At 45.5% G+C, this 24137-nt stretch overlaps 3 protein-coding genes across 5 annotated transcripts; 2 read left to right on the plus strand and 1 right to left on the minus strand.

Annotated features, from left to right (window-relative positions):
• Nucleotides 1–1941: 1941 nt before the first annotated feature.
• Nucleotides 1942–7827, minus strand: LOC139316381 (olfactory receptor 52P1-like). Of its 3 annotated transcripts, none has more exons than XM_070943077.1 (2): nt 7811–7827; nt 1942–2842 (listed from the first exon to the last, which is right to left on the minus strand). In XM_070943077.1, the coding sequence occupies exon 2, from the start codon at nt 2770–2772 to the stop codon at nt 1942–1944; it is 831 nt and encodes a 276-aa protein (XP_070799178.1). In that variant the 5' UTR covers nt 2773–2842; nt 7811–7827. The 3 variants fall into 3 exon arrangements, with proteins under 3 accessions (XP_070799178.1, XP_070799179.1, XP_070799176.1); XM_070943078.1 differs by lacking the exon at nt 7811–7827 and adding an exon at nt 4299–4308 and having other exon boundaries at nt 1942–2840; XM_070943075.1 differs by lacking the exon at nt 7811–7827 and having other exon boundaries at nt 1942–2862.
• A 6192-nt stretch (nt 7828–14019) lies between these two features.
• On the plus strand, nt 14020–18152 carry LOC139317187 (olfactory receptor 52P1-like). The gene is made up of 2 exons (XM_070944159.1): nt 14020–14452; nt 17620–18152. Exons 1-2 carry the CDS (start codon nt 14020–14022, stop codon nt 18150–18152), a joined length of 966 nt encoding a protein of 321 aa, XP_070800260.1.
• Nucleotides 18153–22002: 3850 nt separating this feature from the next.
• LOC139317188 (olfactory receptor 52E4-like) lies at nt 22003–22968 on the plus strand. Its single transcript, XM_070944160.1, has one exon. The coding sequence runs from the start codon at nt 22021–22023 to the stop codon at nt 22966–22968; it is 948 nt and encodes a 315-aa protein (XP_070800261.1). The 5' UTR covers nt 22003–22020.
• The last annotated feature ends 1169 nt before the right edge of the window (nt 22969–24137 follow it).

Genomic DNA, 24137 nt, shown 5'->3' on the forward strand with positions numbered 1-24137 from the left:
GAGGAAGAGAAGAGCCATCGTGAAGGAGATCAGGTGCATAAACTGATCTCCTGAGTCCTTTGGGAGAGGGGCGGCATATAAGTATAATAAAATAAATATAAATAAATAAATAAGCAAGATCAGACCTGGAGGATCAGCCATTAGATGCCCCCGGCTGCTTCTCGTGATCCTCAGTGACTATGCCTGATTCAAAGGAGAAGCCAGTTGGATTTTATTTTGGCTTTTTTTTTCTTTGCTTTTTTTCTTTTCTTTTTGTCTTTCACTGTGAGTTGTATTGTGTTGGGGAGGGGGGGTTGCACGAAGGGAGGCTCAGCCAATCTCATCGTACACATGTTGTACTCTGACAATAAAGGTTTGAATTGAATTGAATTGAATTTTTGGCTACTCAGTCACTTACTGTTTTCCAACTAGAACTTCACTCCTCATTCCTGTCCTCTCTCTATGGCCAACCTCCTCAATGGACCCTTTAGCACTGATCAAACAAACCCCTTTGTCCTTCCCCACCCATCCATTCCCAACCTTCTCTCTTCTGGCTTTCTGGACCCGTCTTCAACCCATGGGCAGTGCCAGCCCTCTCAGGAGACATCCCGGAAGTCCTCCTCGTTGAGAAAGGCTAAAATAACCAGACCTTAGAAAGCCTGGCCAGATTTCTCATCCGGTCCCTCATTTACTCGAAGCAGAGCCTTCCTGGGCTTCTTCCTCAATCCCTCCGGTCATCTGAGCTCAGTGGATGGTTTTCTAATGGCTGCCGCAAGTTTCCTTCCAGCTTCTCTCCATGTGTCTCCAGGGAACAGTGGTGGGAAGACTGAACCACAACATAGGGACTCTTCCTAGGATCTGGAGCCCAAAAGGCCTTCATAGGAGTGCAGCTCCCTTCACAAAGCCTTCATAAGGCCACACTTAGAATCCTGCACGCCGTATGATAAAAAAGATGTGCAGAGAAGAGGCACAAAGATGATTAGGGGACTGGAGGATGAAACATACGATGAACAGTTGCAGGAATTGGGTTTACGCAGTTTAGTGAAAAGGACGACCAGGGGTGGCGTGATAGCTGTCTTCCAATATTTGAGGGGCTGCCACAAAGAAGAGGGAGTCAACCTATTCTCCCAAACTCTGTTATTCTATCATTCTGTTGAGCGATGGTCACAAAGGGGGCTGTGTAGGGGTATTTGAGCGGGGGTGTCTTCTTCAGCCTCATCGGCCTCATTGGGGGAGGGATTTCTAATGGGGTTCCTTCACACATTTGCAACACAAGGGTTCAGGACCCCTGTAGTAAGGACATTTTCAAGGAAATACACAGCACAAAGAGACTCTATGATCATCTAGAAAGCTAGAAAGCTTTATTGATTACAACAGTTGAAGCATTTCCCTCTCTCTTGTGCTCATACTCACTATAAGGATGGCCAGGTAGGTGCACAGCTTGTGGACAACACCACCCCTGGGCATCAGGACTGATAGGTCTGGCTCACCCTGAGCGGCTGTCCCCAACTCATAGTCTGCCCGTGGAAGGGAGAGCTGCAGCCATTCTTCCCCTTGCATCAGTTTGTGCCTTTCTCCAGGAGGGAGGGGAGGTGGGCTATGTATTACATGGACCCCTGGGCTTCAGGACCAACAGGCACCTTCATCTCGAGATGGGTTGCAAGGGAAGAGTTCTATGTAAGAGATGTTGGCTTTGGATTCAGTTCTGACTCAGGGAAGACCATCCAGAGGGGACATTTCTCCACCCAGGTCCTTGGTGTTGAAAAAAAGGAGAGGGCTTTTTATGGAAGCTACCTGTTCTGTTACTGCTTAAAGTGCTTATTCATTGTGGCCTCACTGATTGGTTAGGATCTTGGAGGACTTCAAGATGACAACCTTCAAAACTGCTGGGTCATAGATCTTCTCTGAGAAGTGATATCTTTAGCCCATCACTACAACAGTGCTTGGGAAAGTCATGAGACATCATGAAGAAAAGAGTCCCAACACCCTGTCCCGGATCTTCTTGGTCCGTAGGCCGTAGATGATGGGGTTCAGCGCAGGTGGAACTATGAGGTAGATGTTGGCAATGAGGATGTGGACAGAATGGGGGACGTTGTGGCCAAAGCGGAGGGTGAGGAAGGAGAAGAAGGCCGTAGTGTAGAAGATGAGTATGACGCAGATGTGGGAGCTGCAGGTGCCCAGGGCCTTGAAACCGGCTTCTTTGGAGGGCAAGTGGCAGACTGTGTGCAGAATCAGACCATAGGAGAGGCTGATGAAGCAGACATCGAAGCCCCCGATCAGGAAAGCCAAGGTGAGGCTGTAGCCCCCACTGGCCGCTGTATCTGCACAAGCCAGCTTCAGCAGAGCCATGAACTCGCAGTAGCTGTGGACAATGACCCTGGACTTGCAGAAGGGCAGCCGCCCCACCAAGAATGGGTGTGGGAGGAACAGCACCAGCCCCCTAACCACCACGGCCAGCCCCACCTTGGCCAGGAGGGCATTGGTGAGGACAGCCGCATGGTGCAGGGGGTTACAAATGGCCATGTAGCGGTCATAGGCCATGGCCAAGAAGAAGCCAGACTCCATGGCAGTGAAGGAGTGGATGAAGAACATCTGGGCCAGACAGGCGTGGAAGCTGATGTCCTTCTTGCCAAACCAGAGGATGGCGAGCAGCTTGGGCAGGGTGGAGGAGGAGAGCACCAGGTCCGTGAGGGAGAGCATGCCCAGGAAGAGGTACATGGGCTTGTGTAGGCTGGGCTCCATCTTGATCACCAGCAGGAGGCCAACGTTGCCCAGCAGAGCCACCAGGTACATGGAGCAGAAAGGGATGGAGAGCCAGCTGTGCAGGGACTCCAGCCCTGGGATGCCCAGGAGGGTGAAGGCATCATGGAGCGTGGCCGTGGCATTCACAGGGGCACCAGAAATGATGTGCTGCATGGTGCACCTTCATCTGCAGAGCCTCGTCAGTCAAAGTGACCCTTGGGCAGAAGGAAAGAAGATTACAATGGGGGAGGGGAACATAGGGGATAGCCATGACTGTGGGCATAGCAACCTCTCTGTGACTTTGTAGCCAATCTGTGGGATTAAAAATAGGTTAGAGATGGAGATGGAAATATGAAGATGGAGAGATGGAGACAGAGAGATGGACATGAAGATGAACATGAAGAGATGGAGATGGTGTTGGAGAGATGGAGATGGAGATGATGGAGAGACAGAGAAAAAGACAAACTATGATAGAAAGTGAGAGAGATAATTGAAAATAGAGCCATCCTATCTCCCAAGATCTGAGCCATTCAGCCCAGAGACTGACCTGGCTGTCCACCAGACACGCTGCTCGCTGGTGCTTTTCCTGCAAGGAGAGTGCAGGAGTCAACAGCCAGGCAGGTTATGGCCGGTCCTTCCCCACCACTTCAGTGGCCTTGGGGGAGTTTCTGTCCCTCCTGCAGATCCCTGGACCCTTTGCACAAGCAGCCCCAGAGAGCCAAAGGGATTGCCTTCCCCCTCCCCTGCCTCCCTCTGAACCCAGGTACCAAGCCAATTCAGGTGCTCTGGATATTTCTGGCTGGTGGGACCTTTTGCTCTACCCCACAGGTGCCTGGGCTTTTATTCCCTGGTTTTCTCATGAGTGCTCATTAAGAGAAAGACTACGGGATAATCCTTGATCATCTTGCTGAACATTGTCTTGATGCCCCTACATCATTCATCTGAGTCAGGGGTCTCCAAACATGGCAATTTTAAGACTTGTGGACTTCAACTTCCAGAAGCTGAGGAATTTTGGGAGTTGGTCCACAAGTCTTAAAGTTGCCAAGTTTGACACGCCTGATCCAGATGAATGTTCCCAGAAAGTCCGATGATTCCATTTCATAATTCTCTCTAGTATGATATGCCTAAGCAGAAGAGGAGCCTGCTTCATGGACAAATTCATGACAGATGCTTCCAAAATGAGGGGCAATACTTTCAGTTCCTGCAGGCACCAATGTAGTGATCACCAATGGTTGTCAGAACATCCTCAATGGTTGAACAGGGAAGCTAAAGAGGCCTCCCTCTGGGGCCTCCTATACTGACATCATCGGGTTCATTGCCTGCATCTCACCAGGGTTAAAGGGATGGGGAAACACACCCAGGCCAAGCCCCCTTTGGGTCAGAAGCTAGAACAAGGTTCAAAGTGAGATCATCCGTGACTTCGGGGTGGATTTCCATCAGTACGCTGATGATACTCAGCTGTACATTTCCACCCCGGGCCACCCCAATGATGCCCTTGATGTGATGTCCTGGTGCCTGGAGGCCATACGGATCTGGATGGGGAGAAACAAGCTCAGACTCAACCCCTCCAAGACCGAGTGGCTGTGGTTTCCGGTGTCCCGTCATAGTCAGTTGGTTCCATCACTGACTTTAGGGGGTGAGATCTTGGCCCCCTCAGAGAGGGTTCGCAACTTGGGTGTCCTCCTGGACCCAGCTGTCTTTAGAAGACCATCTGACGGCTGTGGCCATGGGGGCTTTTTATCAGGTTCGCCTGATCCACCAGTTGCGTCCCTTTCTGGACCGGGATGCCTTGCGCACAGTCACTCATGCCCTCATCACTTCCCGTCTGGACTACTGTAACGCTCTCTACATGGGGCTCCCCTTGAAGAGCACCCGGAGGCTCCAGTTGGTCCAGAATGCGGCCGTGCGGGTGATTATGGGGGTGACTCAATGCTCCCATGTAACACTGTTCCTGCGCGAGCTGCACTGGCTCCCGGTGGTCTTCCGGGTGCGATTCAAGGTGTTGGTCGCCACCTTTAAAGCGCTCCATGGCATAGGACCTGGGTACTTACGAGACCGCCTTCTGCCTCCAATAGCCTCCCATTGACCAGTACGCTCCCACAGAGAGTGTCTCCTCAGGGTGCCGTCAGTTAGACAGTGTTGACTGGCGACCCCCAGGGGGAGAGCCTTCTCCGTGGGGGCACCTGCCCTCTGGAATGAGCTGCCCCCGGAGATTCGTCGGATTCCCGACCTTCGTACCTTTCGCTGCGCCCTTAAAACATTATTATTCCATCAAGCAGGGCTGGCCTAAAATATTATTTTAATGGGTTATTTTATTTTAGATTATTGGCCAAACTATTTAATAATTTTAAATTGTTTTTAACTTTTATATTGTTGGTTTTTTATCTTGGCTGTACACCGCCCTGAGTCCTACAGGAGAAGGGCAGTATAAACATTCAATAATAAATAAATAAATAAATAAATAAATAAATAAATAACCCCCATACTTGGTCTGAGGGAAAAGCAGCTTCCTGAATTCCCCTCTTCAGGATGATGGGAGAGAGAAAATGTAAAGGTGTTTTTTTAAGAATATAACCTGGACTGTTTTGCAGATTAGTTGATACTAGAGGAGAAGGCAGCCTCTCGAATAGATCTCGCTTTGTCTACAAAATTCAGATTTCTTCAAAGCAGTTGCCTTTCAAAAAATATCAGTTACCTGGTGAGTTTACCTCCATTCTTCAACAAAATAAAAATTAAACATAGGTTTAGGAATTTAAAGAATTAGAAGTAAATGGCAGATTTTGATCTAAGAAAATTATAAACAAATTAAGGATCCAGACAAATTTGAAATAACTGTAAAAATAAATAGCTTCTTGTGAGCTATCTTGGCTCGCAACAAAAATAAGTGATTTTATTATTTTAGAAACTGAACATCAGTGGGGACTAAATATTTTAAGGAGTGGTGGTGGGGAATATAGTCCTGTATTGATATCAGTTAATTAGACCTTACAAGTGACACAAAATATTGGAAATAATAAAGGAGATCTTTGAAGAATGGAGTCAGAAATTCAGAACAGAACAAAATAACAGAGTTGGAAGGGACCTTGGAGGTCTTCTAGTCCAACCCATACTTAATCAGGAGACTCTATTCCATTCTGCACAAATGACTGTCCAATCTTTTCTTCAAAGCCTCCAGCAATGGAGCATCCACACCTTCTAAATACAAGCCATTACATCAATTAATTGTTCTCACTGTCAACAAATTTCTTCTTGGTTCTAGGTTGGTTCTCTCTTTGATTAGTTTCAATCTATTGTTTCTTGTCCTGCCTTCAGGTGTTTTGGAGAATAGATTGACACACACACACACACACACACACACACTTCTTCGGGGCAGCCCCTCAAATATTGAAAGACTGCTATCATGTCTCCCCTGGTCCTTCTTTTCATTAAACTAGACATACCCAGTTCCTGCAACCGTTCTTTGTATGTTTCAGCCTTCAGCCCCCTAATCATCTTGCTTGCTCTTCTCTGCAATTTTTCCAAAGTCTCAACATGTTTTTTGTATTGTGGTGACCATAACTGGATGCAATATTCCAGATTAGTAGCTACAATATTAACAGTGTCATTAATAATGTCTAAGTCTTGGAGAGACTATGTCCAAAAGATGTTAATGAAGGAATGACAGATGTGGAGAAAATCTTGTCGGATAAGGCAAAGTACAAATAACAGGCCAAGAGAATGATTTGGAAAAGGACACTTTATTGGATATACAAAAGAAACTGGCTGAAGTTTTAAAACTTAAAAGAGAAATACAAATGATAAACCAAGAGAACTACCCAGAGAAATGTTTTCTTATTAGATCTAAAAAGAATCTTGTAAGACCCTTGAAGAATTCTGTGCGATGGAATAATGGAAGAGGAATCAAATTCTACGATAATATTAAGTCTGTTAAAAATACAAAGAAGGAATATAAAGTTGGTGTATTTGATCAAGATTAAACCAAAGATATTTTATTTGTAAAGTTCTGGCCACTTTGGCAGATTGGGCAGCAGGCTACTACAAAGGTATACAATATGCCCAGGTATACAAGTGGCACTTCACTTCTGTTCAGGCATAAGCTTCCAATATATATATATAGGTTGCATTCATTCTGATGGCTTTGCCATGCCAGTTGGCATCCTTCATGGGCTGCCAGCGGAGGCCACTCACTGCCAGCACAGTTTTGGCCTTGCAACACTTACCAACCAGGATTTGGAGGGTCCTGGGAAATATTTTCAGGAGTTGTTCCAGTTCCTCTTCCTACTCAAGTGACCACACCCAGGCAAAGCTGAGGGACAAGGGGCAGAATCAGCAGAGTGGGACCCACTGCTTCTCACAACCCTCTTACTTTGTCTCTGAACTCCTGACCATAAAACCTGTCCAAAGATAGCCTGGCTTCTTAGGGAGTGGGCCTAGAAGGAAGAGAGAGATCCTCTCTCCTGCTTCCCCCCCCCAATCCAATCTATGCCCCCCAAGCTACCACAGAGCTGATTTGGGACACAGGTTCATTGGGGATTTCTTTTGCAGTAGATCCAGGTCCAGTAGTGGCCTGAGTAACAGGTCACCAGTGCAGGTCCAAAGGTGTTTTTTTCCAAAAGGCAACTGGACTTTCTTGGTTTTAGTTCCCTAGAACCGAAGAAGCTTTTGGGATGAGAAGCGAAACGTTTTCAAAGGAAAAAGCAAGAAAGTCCAGCAAAAAAGCACCTTTGGGATAACCGTGATCAGAATGATTGGAAAGCTCCATAGACACTTCATATATTTATACATTTATGTATTTTATGTTTTATTGGGTTTGTTTTTATTTGTTGTGAGCTGCCCTGAGTCCTACGGAGATAGGGCAGCATACAAATTATATTAAATAAATAAATAAATAAATAAATAAATATCAGTGACTGTCATTGATGCCCCCTGCCCCTGCCTCTCCTCCCTTGAAGAAGAGAAGTAGGAAAGGACAGAGAACTATGGGAATAAATTCATCAATCAGGGTCTAAAACGCTGTGGGGGCCAGACCACCCAAGCCACATAACTGAGTTGGGCTGGAATTTGCGCATTGAGCAGCAAAAATGTTGCTGGCTGACTCAGCTGCCAACTTGAGGCCTGGAGGAAAGCAACTCAAGTGGTCAAGGAACACCCTGGGTCTTGCCCTTGCTCACGAGAAGAGCGGTGCTCTGTTCCCCTCATTAGCTTGGCTGCCCATTCTGGCACCTTTTTTGCCTCCACTGTGTTCTTCTGAAGTGTGATGCCATCTCAGGTATGTATTCCAGGGGCCACCACAGCACGGCAGCCCCACCTGCAGTCCCTTTCTTGATTATTCCTTCCAGGGGATTAACTGCCCCTTTTAGGCATTTTTCCATCCTTCCTAGTTTGGTTGTACCAGCAGGAATGAAGGGGCATTTGGGAGGGGGCTCTAATGAAGTAGGGGATAGCCCACTTCCTCCCTGTGTTCACTTTGCTCCCTCCCTCCCTCCATCTACATCCTGGTCAATTTTATTTTAACTGAATTTTATATTTCCCTATTTTTTGTTTTCATATTTTATTGAGCATTTTAATTTAATGTTTGCAAGCTGCCTAAAGCTGCTTCAGCTAGATGGGCAGCATATAAATTTGGGAAAGAGAGAGGAGGGAGGGAGGGAGAGAGACACAGAGAGAGACAGAGGGAGGGAGATACAGGGAGGGAGGGAGGGAGAGACAGAGACAGAGAGAGAGACAGGGAGAGAGGGAGAGACAGAGACAGGGAGGGAGGGGGAGAGAGACAGAGAGGGAGGGAGGGAGGGGGAGAGAGAGGGAGGGAGAGGCAGAGATAGGGAGGGAGGGAGGGAGAGGGAGACAGAGAGGGAGAGAGGGAGAGAGAGAAAGAGAGATAGAGAGGGAGGGAGGGAGGGAGAGAGAGACAAAGAGGGAGGAGGGAGAGAGACAGAGAGGGAAGGAGAGAGAGGGAGAGGGAGGGAGGGGGAGAGACAGAGAGGGAGGGAAGGAGAGAGAGACAGGGAGGGAGGAAGAGACAGAGAGGGGGAGGGGGAGGGAGAGCAAGACAGGGAGGGAGAAAAGGAGATAGAGACAGAGACAGAAAGACAGGGAGGGGGAGAGAGACAGAGAGGGGGAGGTGGGAGGGAGAAGGAGACAGGGAGGGAGAGACAGAGACACAGAGGGAGGGAGGGAGGGAGGGGGGAGAGAGAGATAACTTTGCACTGGTTTCAAGTCAACATCATTCTATTCATTTCAGCTCCTTTCTTCAGCCCATCAAGTGCATTTCAAGAATTCTTTCTGTCTTCTAGGTGATTTGCTGTTGCCTAAAACTTGATGTTCTGTGCAAGAGTGATGGGCACCTTTCCCTGGCTACCTGTTGAAAGTGCCCTTCTTGGGACTTCCAGTTGACGTCGCAGCAAGACAGTCGGGGAAATAGCAGGCTCTCATGAGTCCCACGAAAACCCCGGCTGCCGAACCGCCGCCGATGGGTCTGTGGACCAAACCTGTCCTGTAGGGACGGGGGAAGAAGAGGGGCACCTCGGAAGACCGAGAGGAACAGGGAAGTTCCTCGGAGGTCAGAGGGAACCCTCTGTGAGTTGACGGTGGAGGGCGGCAGCCATGGCGGCTGCCATGAAGCTGTGACAACTGGGCAAGAAAAGTGCTGGAGGAAAGCGAAGTAAAACGGAGCCTTTTGAAGCCGGGTGAGTGACAACAGCCCAGGCTTGCAACAACGTTTGGAGCTCCATTAGTAACCAGAAGACCCCTAGCCTAAAACAGCGGCTAAGTAACAAAGGGGCTTTGGATTTTTTTTTAAAACTGTAACTTTAAAGAACAAAGACCCGAGAAACAACTAATTTTGGAACAAGAACTAAGAGACTTAATTTAGAGCTATGGTAAAAGGACTAAACGCTTTAAAAATCTGAATTGGACTAAGGAAAAAAAAAGAAGATTTGATACTTTTTTAACTAAAAGAAGAAAATAAAGTGGATGGTTATATAATAAGAAATAAAATGGAGTCTTGCATGACTAATGGGAAATGTGGATTATAGAGAGACACCATCTGGCGTAAAGAGGAACTTTGTAACCTCCCTTTGTTATGAGAACTTTACAAAAAAAAAAAATTGCTGAACTGTGGAGGAGGATTTTTCTTTCCTGACTGCAAACAGCTGGACTTTGATGAAGAAAAGGAATTTACAATGGAACTCCTACAGTTGAACAAATAATAATTTGAATGTTGCCGCAGGAATAGAGGAAGGATTAAGCACAGCCTTAAAAGAAAGAGATTTGATACATTATATCCGGAATAAAATATGAAAAGAGATTTAATTGGACTTATGGAGAATAAAATTAAAAACTTGGGAAATGGAAGAAAATTTATGTTTGTAGACGAGGAAATGAAGATAATGTGATTAAAAATAAAATAAAGTAAAGATCATTGTAATAAATTAAAGGGAGGCTTCTATAGAAATTAAAAATGTTAAATGAAACTAATTAATACATGTAAAGATATGTTTAATGCAAGGACTATGTTTTAATGGTAACATGTTAAGGTAAAGAATAAGGGTGAATATGATTAATTGAAAATGTTAAGAGGAATTTAAAAATATACTTAAAAATATGTTTTAAGCAAGAACCATATCTCAAGGTTAAAATGTTATGAATGCTATGAAAAAGGATAAAGAAAAATATGATTAAATGAAAAGCAATGCATAGATGGAGGGAAACGACAAAGAAAGGTTTAAGTAGAGACTATGAACATGCTGTATTTCACAGCCAAAAAGCTATAATATGCTATATTGAACAGTCAAACAAATGGTCATGCTGGGTATCAGCCAAAACGAAACTTAATATGCAACTTAATAAACAAAAATAGAAATGCTGTGTTTAACAGCCAAACAAAAGGCATGCTGGGCAATGGCCAAAAAATAAAAATATGCTACATTCAACAGCCAAAACAAAGGGTTACTCTGTGATTAACAGTCAAGAAATAGAAATGAGTGGTTTAACATCAAAGATAATAAAAAGAGGTGGGATAACTAAAATGAGGAGGTGTATGTTGAGAGTGATAGTTAAGATAAACCGTATAAGTTAGGTTTAATAATAATTAAATAGTTTATTTATTTATTTATTTATTAATCAAATTTCTATACCGCCCTACTCCCGAAGGACTCAGGGTGGTGAACAGCCAAGATAAAATACAGATAATACAAATATTAAAAAATCCCTTAAAATTATTAAATATTTCGGCCGAAACACAGATTAAAACACCCAATTTGTAAAATCACGAATTAAAAAATTTAAAAATTTAAAAGATGGGAGTTAGGCCAGGCCAGCTTGCTGAAATAGAAAAGTTTTGAGAGCACGGCGAAACGTGCGCAGGTCCGGGATCTTCCGTATCTCTGAGGGGAGCTCGTTCCAGATGGTAGGTGCCCCCACAGAGAAGGCTCTTCCCCTGGGGGCCGCCAGTCGACACTGTTTGGCCGACAGCACCCTGAGGAGCCCCTCTCTATGGGAGTGTACTGGTCGGTGAGAGGCTATTGGTAGCAGAAGGTGGTCTCGTAGATACCCCGGTCCGATGTCATGGAGCGCTCTAAAGGTGGTAACCAAAACCTTGAAGCGCACCCGGAAGACCACCGGGAGCCAGTGCAGCTCGCGCAGGAGGGGGGTCACATGGGAGCGCCACGTCGCTCCCATAACCACCCGCGCGGCCGCATTCTGGACCAGCTGGAGCCTCCGGGTGCTCCTCAAGGGGAGCCCCATGTAGAGAGCATTGCAGTAGTCCAAGCGGGAAGTAACAAGAGCATGAGTGACCGTATTTAACGAGTCCCGATCCAGAAAGGGACGCAACTGGCGAATCAGGCGGACCTGATAAAAAGTCCCCCTGGCCACGAATGTTTAATTTGTCTAATATAATTGTAAGACTTATGTTGTTAAAATATCCATCTAAGCAAATGAAAGAGAAAAATGAATTGATAACTGGTTAGGATTTAAGATTTAAGTAACGGGTTTTGGGGGATAATGGCATAGTTATATAGATAGATATGAGGGAAATATTTGTTTAAAATATTGAGTTGTGTTAATTGAAAATAAGATTTGTTAATGATTTGTTTTAATTTGTGACCGGAGCAAAAGCTTCATTTTGAAAAGATGTGTTTTTTTTTTTGTTTTTTTTTTTGCTTTAAAAAAAATTTTTTTTTAAATTATCCAAAAAAAGAAAAAAAAGAAAGCGCCCTTCTTTCCTTTCCTTTCCTTTCCTTTCCTTTCCTTTCCTTTCCCTGCCTTGCCTTGCCTTGCCTTGCCCTGTCTTTGCCTTTGCCTTTGCCTTTGCCTTTGCCTTTGCCTTTGCCTTTGCCTTTGCCTTTGCCACACACACACACTCTGTGGCTTTTGTGTCCAGGAGGGCAACTTCTGAAGCTGTCAGAGAACCAGAGCTACGGAGGCAGGAAATGAATTGTGGAGTTTATTGTCCTTCAGTTAAACTCTGGCCAGCAGCATCACCACCGCTGGTCTGGAGAAACCCTTGGGGGAAGCAGTGGTCCCATCGGACCAGTCTGGGCCATTTCAGGCTCCGTCTTTGAATCCGACCACGGGTGTCCTCTCTGCCAGGAGCGCCTCCAAGGGCCCGTCGCCTGCCCTCCCTCAGGGACCCAACCGGCCCAGCTGGGCTGCTCGGCTGCCAGGGCTGCATCCAAAGCCCTCACTGATAAAAGGCTCCTTGGCAGCAGAGGAGCTACACAGCGGCTCCTCAGCCAACGCAGGGATGGCCATGTGCGCTCTGCGGACTGCCCTGCACTGCTGGGCCCACGACGTCTCAGCACCCGTGCGATCGGGAGGGCTGCCTGGGAGAGGCCATCGTTGGGGCCGGCCATAGCTGTGCGGTTGCCTTTGGCCACGGCTGCACCACCAGGTGAGCAGGGGCATCCTGTGGAATTAGGACGCAAGGCAGGCTGAGAGAAGGATCTGGGTCGTTCAGCTCCACTGCCACCCTCGGGAAGACTGGCAGAGGACTTGGGCTGGGAGAAATTTCTGTTCCTGGGTGGCATCAGTCCTGGGACATGTCTTCCCATGACTGAACATCATGGAATCCTGGAGACAGAAGGGGCCTCAGGTGCCCCTCCCCACCCAGGGCGGGGATCCAAAATCCTGAGGGTGGGATGGCTTCCATCTGTGGGGGGGGAGCTCAGGGAGGGGGGGCTGGTCCACTCTTGAATTGAACAGAAAGCTTATAACAGAAGAACAGAGTTGGAAGGGACCTTGGAGGTCTTCTAGTCCAGCCCCCTGCTCAGGCAGGAGACCCTAGACCATTTCAGACCAATGGTTGTCCAGTCTCTTCTTAAAAGCCTCCAGTGATGGAACACTCACAACTTTCTTGTAGCAAGCCCTTCCACCGGTTAATTGTTCTTGCAGTCAGGAAATCCCTCTGTAGTTCCAGCTTGCTTCTCTCCTTGGTTAGTTTCCATCCGTTGCTTCTTGTCCTGCCTTCAGGGGCTTTGGAGAACAGGTGGACCCCCCCTCTTCTTTGGGGCAGCCCCTCAAATATTGAAACACTGCTATCATGTCACCCCCTGGTCCTTCTTTTCCTTAAACTAGACATTCCCAATTCCTACAATTATTCTTCATAAATTTTAGCCTCCATCCCCCCTAATCCTCTTTGTTGCTCTTCTCTGCCCTCTTTCCAGAGTCTCAACGTCTTGCAGTGTTTTGGGTTGATAAAGACCCGCAAGATCCCTTTCGGACACACACTGGAGAAGCCAGCCCCCCTCACAGGAGCTTTTTCCCCTTCATTTTGCCCCCTGGATGCAAGATTGGACACTGTCCCCAAGTGTTGGGTTCCTCTGTTTTGGCCTGAGTTCCAGGCTGGAACTGGGGAGCTGCGGGTGGGCAGATGGTGGGCCAGCCTGACCTTCCTGAAACAGTTGTGAGGATATTGAAGGAAAGGGGGGGGAGGTTTCCTGAAGGAAAGTCAGAATTAATCAATTTGTTGGATGTTGGATCCTGACCATACAGCTGTATCTCATGTCTTCCTTCACCCTTAATCTTCCGTTTAATTAACAATTGTTAACAATTAACCAGGGGAACAGCTTCTCTCCAGAAGTTGTGGGGGCTCCACCACTGGAAGCTTTTAAGAAGAGAATGGACAGCCAAATTTGTCCAAAATGGTCTGAGGTTTCCTGCCTGAGCAGGGGGTTGGGCTAGAAGACCTCCAAGGTTCCTTCCAATTCTGTTATTTTGTCATTCTTATTTGCAGCTCCTCGTAATCCTGACCACCAGCCCATTGGTTCCTCCAAGGAAGGCCAAACTGCCAGGCTGGGCATGGAGTCCCCTCCCGCTAACCGTTCCACCTTCAGTCCCACTGCTTCCTCCTCCTTCGTCCTCCTGGGCATCCCTGGGCTGGAAACCCTGCATGCCTGGCTGGCACTGCCCTTCGGCTCCTTGTACTTGGTGGCCCTGCTGGGCAACTGCACCATTCTTCTGCTCATCAAGACAGACCCGAGGCTCCACCACCCCATGTACCTCTTTCTCTGCATGCTGTCCCTCACTGACCTGGTGCTGTCCACTTCAGCACTGCCCAAGATGCTGGCCATCTTCTGGCTTGATGCCAGAAGCATTGGCTTTAGCAGCTGCCTGGTCCAGATGTTTGTCATTCATTCCTTCACAGCCATGGAATCTGGCTTCTTCCTGGCTATGGCCTACGACCGCTACGTGGCCATTTGCAAACCCCTGAGGCACTCCACCATCCTCTCAGGTCCCCGCATTGCCTCCATCGGCAGTGCAGTCCTGGCCAGGGGGCTGGTGCTCTTCTCTCCACACCCCTTCCTGGTGGGGAAGCTGCCCTTCTGCGGGTCCAGGGTCATCACCCACAGCTACTGCGAGTTCATGGCAGTGGTGAAGCTGGCTTGTGCAGACCCTGCAGTCACAAAGGCCTACAGCCTGATGGTGGCATCTCTGATTGGAGCCGTTGATGTCCTCTTCATTGGGCTGTCCTATGGTCTGATCCTGCGCACAGTCTGCCAGCTGCCCTCCAAAGAGGCTGGCCTCAAGGCCTTGGGCACCTGTGGGTCCCACGTCTGCGTCATCCTGGTTTTCTACAGCACGGCCGTTTTCACCTTCCTCACCCATCGCTTCAGCCACGGGAGCATCCCACCTCAGGTGCACATCCTTTTTTTTTTTTTTTTATTGAAAAGTTTTACAAAAAGTTTACATATTCCCCCCCCCCTTCCCTACCTCAACCTCCCCCCTCCCCCCCTCCCCTTCCCAGAACAAATTACAGGATATAAACTTCAACAATCATAATCAATCCTAATCTAAACAATTATGACATTTCACATCTCTTGTTTCTTCAATTCCCTAATTACCCGCCTAGCTTTATTACTTAAAAACACACTAAATATCTATATAATCATTCATAACCTATCTGCAATTTCTTATTCCGATATTTGTTTTGAATATAATCTATCCACCTTCTCCAATCTCTTAAATATCTTTCATTTGAATGATTCTTCAGGTACGCCGAGATTTTTGCCATTTCCGCTAGATTTATAACTTTCATTGTCCACTCTTGGATTGTAGGTAAATCTTGCTTCTTCCAATATTGTGCCACCAACAGTCTTGCTGCAGTTATTAAATTCAAAATCAATTTAGTCTCTATAACTGTACAGTCCGTAACTATACCCAAAAGAAACAGCTGTGGTGTAAATTTCAACCTCTTTTTAAGAATATTTTGTAAAATCCACCAGATTTTAATCCAAAACGCTTTAACCTTTTTACATGTCCACCAAATGTGAAAATAAGTAGCATCCTCACAATTACATCTCCAACATTTTGGTTGTACATTCGGATACATACGAGATAACTTTTTTGGATCTAGATGCCATCTATAAAACATTTTATAAAAGTTCTCCCTTAAATTTTGCGCTTTGGTAAATTTCACATTTGTTACCCATATTTTCTCCCACGTTTCCATCATTATTGGCTGTTCAAAATTCTGCGCCCATTTTATCATACAGTCCTTAACTAGCTCTGTTTCCGAGTCCATCTCTATCAGTATATTATACAATCTTTTTATATGCATTGGGCTTTGATCTCTAATTTGTTTAATTAAATTTTCATCACTTTGTATAACACCAGTTTTCTGGTCTTTTCTCCATCTGGCTTGTAATTGTACATATTGAAACCATGTTTGAATTATTTTCTCCTCTTTCAACGCATTCACAGATTTTAATTTTAATATACCTCCCTCCATAATGAGAATATCTTTATACGTAATTACATCCTGTCTACATTCTATACTTGTATTCTCTATTGCGTGCCTGGGTGCTGTCCATATAGGTATTTTTTCATTTAACTTATATTGATATTTCTTCCAGACACGCAATAAAGCATTTCTCAGTATATGACTCTTAAATGCTCTGTCCACCCTTTTTTCATACACTAAATAAGCATGCCAACCATAGACCAGATCATACCCTTCAATATTCAATATCCTTCCATTTGTTAAATTAATCCAATCACTAATTGCTGATAAAACAGCTGCTTCATAGTACAATTTTAAATTTGGCATTTTCAGTCCTCCTCTTTCTCGTATGTCCTGCATTATTTTCAATTTTATCCTTGGTTTCTTACCTTGCCATACGAACTTATTAATACCTTTCTGCCACTCTTCCAGGTTGGCATCCTTTTTTAGTATTGGTATCATTTGAAAGAGGAACAAAAACCTAGGCAACACATTCATTTTTATAACTGCTATTCTACCCAACAAGGACAATTGTAGTTTTTTCCAATTATCCATTTCAACTTGTATTTTATGCCATATCAATTCATAATTATACTTATACAATTTACCATTAGAAGATGCAATATAAACTCCTAAATACTTGACTTTTTTAACTATTTCACATCCCGTTACCCTTTGTAACTCCTCTTTTTGATTAGCTGTCATATTTTTAACTATCATCTTTGTTTTTCCAATGTTTATCTTAAACCCAGATACTTGACCATACTGTTTTATTATATCAATCAAAACCTTTGCTGATTCCACTGGATGAGTTAAGGTCATAACCAAATCATCTGCAAATGCCCGTATCTTATATTCATAATCTCTAACTTTGATTCCCTTTATCCCATCTGCATTACGTATTTTATTTAACAGCAACTCCAAAGTTAATATAAATAATAATGGCGATAAGGGACATCCCTGCCTCGTGCCTTTTTCAATTTTAAAAGTTTCTGTCAAACTGCCATTAATAATTATCTGAGCTGTCTGTTCCTGATATATTGCTTTTATAGACTGCATAAAGCAATTCCCAAATTGCATCCTATTGACCACTCTCAATAAAAATTGCCAATCTAATCGATCAAAAGCTTTTTCCGCATCCAGAAATATAAGCACCGCAGGGATTTGGTTATTCCTTTCCAAATGTTCCAATATGTCAACAATTTGTCTTACATTATTTTTCATTTGTCTACCTTGTATAAAACCGGTTTGGTCAGCATGAATCGTCTTCTGCATTACTAACATTAACCTATTTGCCAATATCTTAGCAAATATTTTATAATCTGTGTTCAATAAGGATATAGGTCTATAATTTTTGGGTTGTGTCAAATCTTGATCTTCTTTTGGAATTAACGAAATAAAAGCTGTTTTCCATGAAGGTGGTACCCCTTCACCCAGCTGAATTCTATTGAATAATTCTTTAAGAGGTAAAACCATCTCCAATTGTAAATATTTATAGTACACAGCTGTTAATCCATCCGTACCAGGAGCCTTACCAGTTTTTAACTGTTTAATTGTTGAGAGGATCTCCTCCTCTGTTATTAATTGGTTTAACCGTTCTCTTTGTTCCTCTGTAACTATTGGAATATTCTACTACGTGGCCATTTGCAAACCCCTGAGGCACTCCACCATCCTCTCAGGTCCCCGCATTGCCTCCATCGGCAGTGCAGTCCTGGCCAGGGGGCTGGTGCTCTTCTCTCCACACCCCTTCCTGGTGGGGAAGCTGCCCTTCTGCGGGTCCAGGGTCATCACCCACAGCTACTGCGAGTTCATGGCAGTGGTGAAGCTGGCTTGTGCAGACCCTGCAGTCACAAAGGCCTACAGCCTGATGGTGGCATCTCTGATTGGAGCCGTTGATGTCCTCTTCATTGGGCTGTCCTATGGTCTGATCCTGCGCACAGTCTGCCAGCTGCCCTCCAAAGAGGCTGGCCTCAAGGCCTTGGGCACCTGTGGGTCCCACGTCTGCGTCATCCTGGTTTTCTACAGCACGGCCGTTTTCACCTTCCTCACCCATCGCTTCAGCCACGGGAGCATCCCACCTCAGGTGCACATCCTTGTGGCCAACGTTTACCTGCTGATACCACCAACCCTGAACCCCATTATCTACGGGGTGAGAACGAAGCAGATCCGTGAGCGAGTGCTGAGGAGGCTCCGTGGGAAGAGGGACTCATAAGGCCTCTGTGGGCTCTCCTTGTCACCCCCCCAGATGACCCACCTTGTGTTATACTAAGGGAATATTTTATCTATTGCAGTTCTAGGGAGGGTTTACAAAAAACTCGGAAGCTTTGAGACATGCTTGGAACAAAGTCCAGTGGCAATGCGGAAGACCATTGTTTTTTCGAGGAGTTTAGGGACAAATTTTGATTTCTCCTTCATATTGAGAAAAGTCTAGAAGTTTAGAGCTCTCCTGAGCTAGCTTGCTTGAGTTGTTTGGCTCTTGTTTACTGAAGAAAGGAGAAAAGGGAAGGAAATCTTCACGTAGCTTCCAAGACTTTCGATTCCCATCCTGGAATCATGGGCTAAGCAGCCAAGGTCAGGTCTTGTAGTCTCCTGACCATTGCAGGACCATGAAGTCCTGGTGCCAGGTTTTGATAACAGCCATGGTTGGCGTTGTTGGGAGCTTCTGCATGGAGCCCAGCGCTAAGTACTGTGGGACCTGCCCCCTCACCGGGGTATCTCTGCTATCGTTGTGAGGGAGCTCCTGGCAGCTCAGTTTGGGTGTCAACTCGCTTGATTTGCATACTTTTTATGTTATGCTTGCCTGAGCTAATAATAAAGCTTAAAATCCCTTTATTTACTGGTGTACTTATTGTCTCTAGATCCAAAGGAACCAATTGCCTGGCCACCTGATCACTGCACTGACACTTGGCAAACACACAACTGTATATACAAATGTCTCATGGAGCCATCCTAAGTCTCGACTACCCAAACATCCATGGTTGCCCCAAAGGTGCTTTTTCAAAAGGCAACTGGCCTTCCTTTGTTTTTCCTTGAATACGTTTCACTTCTCATTCAAGAAGCTTCTTCCGAACTAAAGAAGCTTCTTGGATGAGAAGCAAAACGTTTTCAAGGGAAAAAAACCAGGAAAGTCCAGCCACCTTTTAAAAAAGCACCTTTGGGACAACCGTGACCCGGATGACTGAGAATCCCCATAGACATAAAGGAGAAGAGCACTTAAATTTGCCTTGGTATTACAGAATGAATCAAAATACTTCTGAAGGACGATGCCCGCAGAGGGAAGATGGTATGATGGGTTACAGTGAAAGTTCTAAAGAATTGGTCCAATGGTGAAATCCAATTTTTTTTTACTACCAGTTCTGTGGGCGTGGCTTGGTGGGCGTGGCAGGGGAAGGATACTGCAAAATCCCCATTCCCTCCACACTCCTGGGGGAAGGATATTGCAAAATCCCCATTCCCACCCCACTCTGGGGCCAGCCAGAGGTGGTATTTGCCAGTTCTCCAAACTGCTCAAAATTTCCACTACCGGTTCTCCAGAACCTGTCAGAACCTGCTGGATTTCACCCCTGGTTTAGTCTGTCTATTGTGTGTAAAGAAATAAAGAGCTAAATTTTCACTGGATTGTTTCATTGTTCCTGGGCTGGCCCTGACAATACTGCAACACTGGATGTATTAAAGGATATTTGGGAACAAGGAACCCAGAAGTTAGTTTTAAGAGTATCTGCCATTATAGATACATGGTGCTTGGAAAATATTATGGGAGAGGAGCATGTTTCATTGGATAGGATTTGAAAATGGAAAATAGAATAGAATAGAATAGAATAGAATAGAATAGAATAGAATAGAATAGAATAGAATAGAATAGAATTTTTTATTGGCAAAGTGTGATTGGACACACAAGGAATTTGTCTTGGTGCATATGCTCTCGGTGTACATAAAAGAAAAGATATGTTCATCAAGAATCATAAGGTACAACACTTAATGATAGTCATAGGGTACAAATAAACAATCAAATCATACTAGGAAACAGTCAATATAAATCTTAAGGATACCAGTAACAAAGTTACAGTCATACAGTCATAAGTGGGAGGAGATGGATGATGGGAACGATGAGTGATTAATAGTAATTGTAATGCAGACTTAGTGAATAGCTTGACAGTGTTGAGGGAATTATTTGTTTAGCAGAGTGATGGCATTTGGGAAAAAACTGTCCTTGTGTCTAGTTGTTCTGGTGTGCAGTGGTCCATAGTGTCATTTTCAGGGTAGGAGTTGAAATAGTTTATGTCCAGGATGAGAGGGGTCTGTAAATATTTTCACAGCCCTCTTTTTTGACTCGTGTAGTATACAGGTCCTCAATGGAAGGCAGGTTGGTAGCAATTGTTATTATTATTATTATTATTATTATTATTATTATTATTATTATTATTATTATTATTATTATTTCTACTACTACAACAACTACTACTAGTAGTAGTAGTAGTACTATAAATTATTGGAAGGAGAGGCTGTACTGGATGCACAAACGATGTCTCAACAAAATAAAAGAGTGACCTGGATAAATTTCTCATATTGGATTTACAAAAGACATTTGTTGAAGGTTTGAAGAATTTCTGAGTCCGGGCAAAGAAAAAATGAAAATAAACCAAAATCTAGGACATTATTTGAGGGAATTAAAAATCAAGATTATTAAATGTAAAGTGAAGGAATATAAAGTTGATTTATTTATGTTGTTATTATGTTGTTATCACTTGTAATCTTTAATGGACTTCTGCAGATCAGGACTGAATGATCAGATTTTAAGGATTTGTTTATAGATAAGAGATGTGATATAGAAAGAAGAAATCATTTGTTGGATTTTAAGGGAAGGTGATAACTTCTCTTAAAGTTACTAAAATTGAATTCAGAAAAATGACATTTTCAGCCTCAGAGATGATAAAATAATTAGAAGTTACCATTACATTAAAAAAACCAGAAAGCATATAAATTAATTTAATAATCAATAAGTATTTACTATGAATTAATCAATTTTGCCCCCTTGGACCCTAGGAAACTTTCTCTTAACATCTTCATCATTCTCACTCTGTTCCCACTCAGAGTAAGGAGGGCTGTGAAAGAAAGCGAGGCACAAGGAAAGAAAAGCAGTGTGTCCGGGGGGTGGGGGGGGAGCCAAAGCTTGTTCACTAAGCCCCTCCCTCCCTCCCTTCTCGTCCTGGCACACCAGCCTCCCTGCTTCAGGTTTTGCCTTCGGCCCTTCGTGATAACAGGAACAACCTCAGCAGGGACAGCAACAGCAACACTTTCCTCCCAGCATTCACACAGGTTGTGAGTATCAGCTGGAAACCCTCCTTGCTCCGCGATTGAAGGCAGATCGGTACTGTGGGAGATTGGATGCTGCAGCTGGGAGGTGGACCCTCCAAAGACACACACATCCCCGAGTTCACTTAGAGAACAAAACCTGAATTGGGGGTCTTGCGTAGCCCAGGAGCTTATTCCTGAGGGTGAGGGGATCAGGATTTGCGGCAGAGCTTTGGCCATAGAGGCTAAAGCCCCTTCCCCTCCTTAATTCTGCAAGCACCTGGAGTGCCTGCTGGGTATGAAGTGTCCAGGGAGCCCGGCCACCTCCTTCTGGCTCTCGAGGGACAGAAGAGTCTGGGCTGCTACTGCAGGAAACCTGCAGGGATCTCCTGGCTCTCCTTAAAGGAGCAACGTGGCTCTGGGAGCCTGCAGAGAATGGACCTTGCAGGCGGAGGCAGATGAGAGCTGCTGGCCAGGTGAGGAAAGGGAGGACCTGAAGGCAGGAATGGGCAGTTCTTCCGCATGGTTAGGATAGGCGGTCACTAGGTCTCCAAGCAGATGGGGAGACCGGCAGGTGGGCTCCCATGGCTGCCTGTTTTGTGGGGTGTGGGTGCTCTTTGGCCTGGGAAGCCCTCTGGCTTTCTCTCCCGGCTGTTCTATGTGCAGAGGTGGAGCTGCACCTGGGCTCTCCTGCTGGGACTGAAGGCAGGCTGGCCCCCTCACATTGACTGACCACCTTCTATTGTCATTTCAGCCCAATCAAGACTCAAGGGAACCTTCTGTCCATCATGACCCGGCCCAATCACACAGACATGGACATCCCTCCCTCCTTCTTCTTGGTGGGGATCCCAGGACTAGAGACTGCTTACTTCTTGCTGGCCTTTCCCTTTTGCCTGACCTATCTGCTGGCTCTCGCAGGGAATGGAACCATATTCCTTATCATCCAAATGGAGAACAGTCTCCATCAGCCCATGTATATGCTCCTAGCCATGCTGTCCATAGTGGACATGGGCCTGTCGAGCTCCACCATCCCCAAGATGCTCACCATCTTCTGGCTAGGTGCCCATGACATTGCCTTCAATGCTTGCTTGACCCAGATGTTCTTCATCCATGCCTTCACCGCCCTGGAGTCTGGTCTTCTAGTGGCCATGGCCTTGGATCGTTACGTGGCTGTGTGTTGCCCCCTGCGATACACGGCTATCCTCACTGGCTTCACCATTGCTAAACTGGGCTTGGCCATCGCTGCTCGGGCAGTGGTGCTCCTTGTCCCCTTAGTTCTAATGGTGATGCATCTGCACTTTTGCCAAACACGGGTCATTGTCCACTCATATTGTGAGCATATGGCCGTGGTCAAGTTGGCCTGTGGGGACACCAAAATCAACAGTGCCTATGGCTTGGTGGTGGTTGCCATAGTCATTGGGTTTGACATAATGTTTGTTTCTTTCTCTTATTTCCTTATTCTTGGGACAGTCTTCCGGCTCCCATCAAAGGATGCCCGTTGGAAGACCCTCGGGACCTGCAGTTCCCACGTTTGTGTGATCCTGTTGTTCTATACCCCAGCTATCTTCTCCTTCCTCACCCACCGCTTTGGCCACGGAGTGGCTCCTTATATCCATGTCCTGGTAGCCAGCCTCTACCTCTTAATCCCTCCAGTGCTGAATCCCATTGTGTATGCCTGGAGGACAAAGCCCATCAGAGAAAAAATCCTCAGGATCCTTCAGCTTTGCAAGACATGAGGGAAGAGCAGCAGAAGCCACTGATTATGGAATGTGACCACTGGAAGGGCCCAGAGTTCTCATAACCCCCATGAAATGAGTGAGTTCTTTCCCTACCTTTTCTTTTCTTCAGAGTGAGTGTCCCTCATCTCTGGGTAGCACAATTTGTCAGAAAGCAACTTGGATTGTAGGCAAGCCAAGGCTATAAGTGGATTAGGGTTTAGCTGTCCAGCAAGAGAAGTTCTCTTTAGCTCCTGATGTCCATCACATCTCAGACGGCTTGAAGCTGGTAACACTTATTTTTTTTTAAATTTGATTTATATGCCGCCCTTCTCCTGAGACTCAGGGCGGCTTACAGTGCGTTAAGCAATAGCCTTCATCCTTTTGCATATTTATACAAAGTCAGCTTATTGCCCCCACAAACTGGGTCCTCAATTTACCTACCTTAGAAAGGATGGAAGGCTGAGTCGACCTTGAGCCTGGTGAGATTCAATCTTATTTTAATTGCAGACAGCTGGTGTTAAATTACAGTGCTTAGTCTATTGAGCTATCCAGGCTCCCTGACAGCTTACACTGACACTGGCGGTCAGTGTAAGCTCCTGGGCTACGCAAGACCCCCAATTCAGGTTTTGTTCTCTAAGTGAACTCGGGGATGTGTGTGTCTTTGGAGGGTCCCCCTCCCAGCTGCAGCATCCAATCTCCCACAGTACCGATCTGCCTTCAATCGCGGGGTTTCCAGCTGATACTCACAACCTGTGTGAATGCTGGGAGGAAAGTGTTGCTGTTGCTGTCCCTGCTGAGGTTGTTCCTGTTATCACGAAGGGCCGAAGGCAAAACCTGAAGCAGGGAGGCTGGTGTGCCAGGAGGAGAAGGGAGGGAGGGAGGGGCTTAGTGAACAAGCTTTGGCTCCCCCCCCCCCGGACACACTGCTTTTCTTTCCTCGTGCCCCGCTTTCTTTCACAGCCCTCCTTACTCTGAGTGGGAACAGAGTGAGAATGATGAAGATGTTAAGAGAAAGTTTCCTAGAGTCCACAGGGGCAAAATTGGGACCTCCAATAGCTGATTCCCTTCAGTTTCTAAACTTTGCGTGTCAAATTGATTAATTCATAATAAATACTTATTAATTATTAAATTAATTAATATGTTTTCTGGTTTTTTTTTAATGTAATGGTAACTTCTAATTATTTTGT

This window comes from Pituophis catenifer, unplaced genomic scaffold, assembly GCF_029215685.1.
Source record: "Pituophis catenifer annectens isolate HBS135680 unplaced genomic scaffold, rPitCat1.0.hap2 SCAF_4, whole genome shotgun sequence".
Lineage (NCBI taxonomy): Eukaryota > Metazoa > Chordata > Lepidosauria > Squamata > Colubridae > Pituophis > Pituophis catenifer.

Bases quoted from the DNA above. Each gene is read 5' to 3' on its own strand.
- LOC139316381 (XM_070943077.1), bottom strand. From the start codon at position 2,772: ATGTACCTGGTGGCTCTGCTGGGCAACGTTGGCCTCCTGCTGGTGATC.
- LOC139317187 (XM_070944159.1), top strand. From the start codon at position 14,020: ATGGAGTCCCCTCCCGCTAACCGTTCCACCTTCAGTCCCACTGCTTCC. The intron at 14,453-17,619 runs GTCCCCGCATTG...CCATCCTCTCAG, and splicing joins GCACTCCACCATCCTCTCAG to GTCCCCGCATTGCCTCCATC.
- LOC139317188 (XM_070944160.1), top strand. From the start codon at position 22,021: ATGACCCGGCCCAATCACACAGACATGGACATCCCTCCCTCCTTCTTC.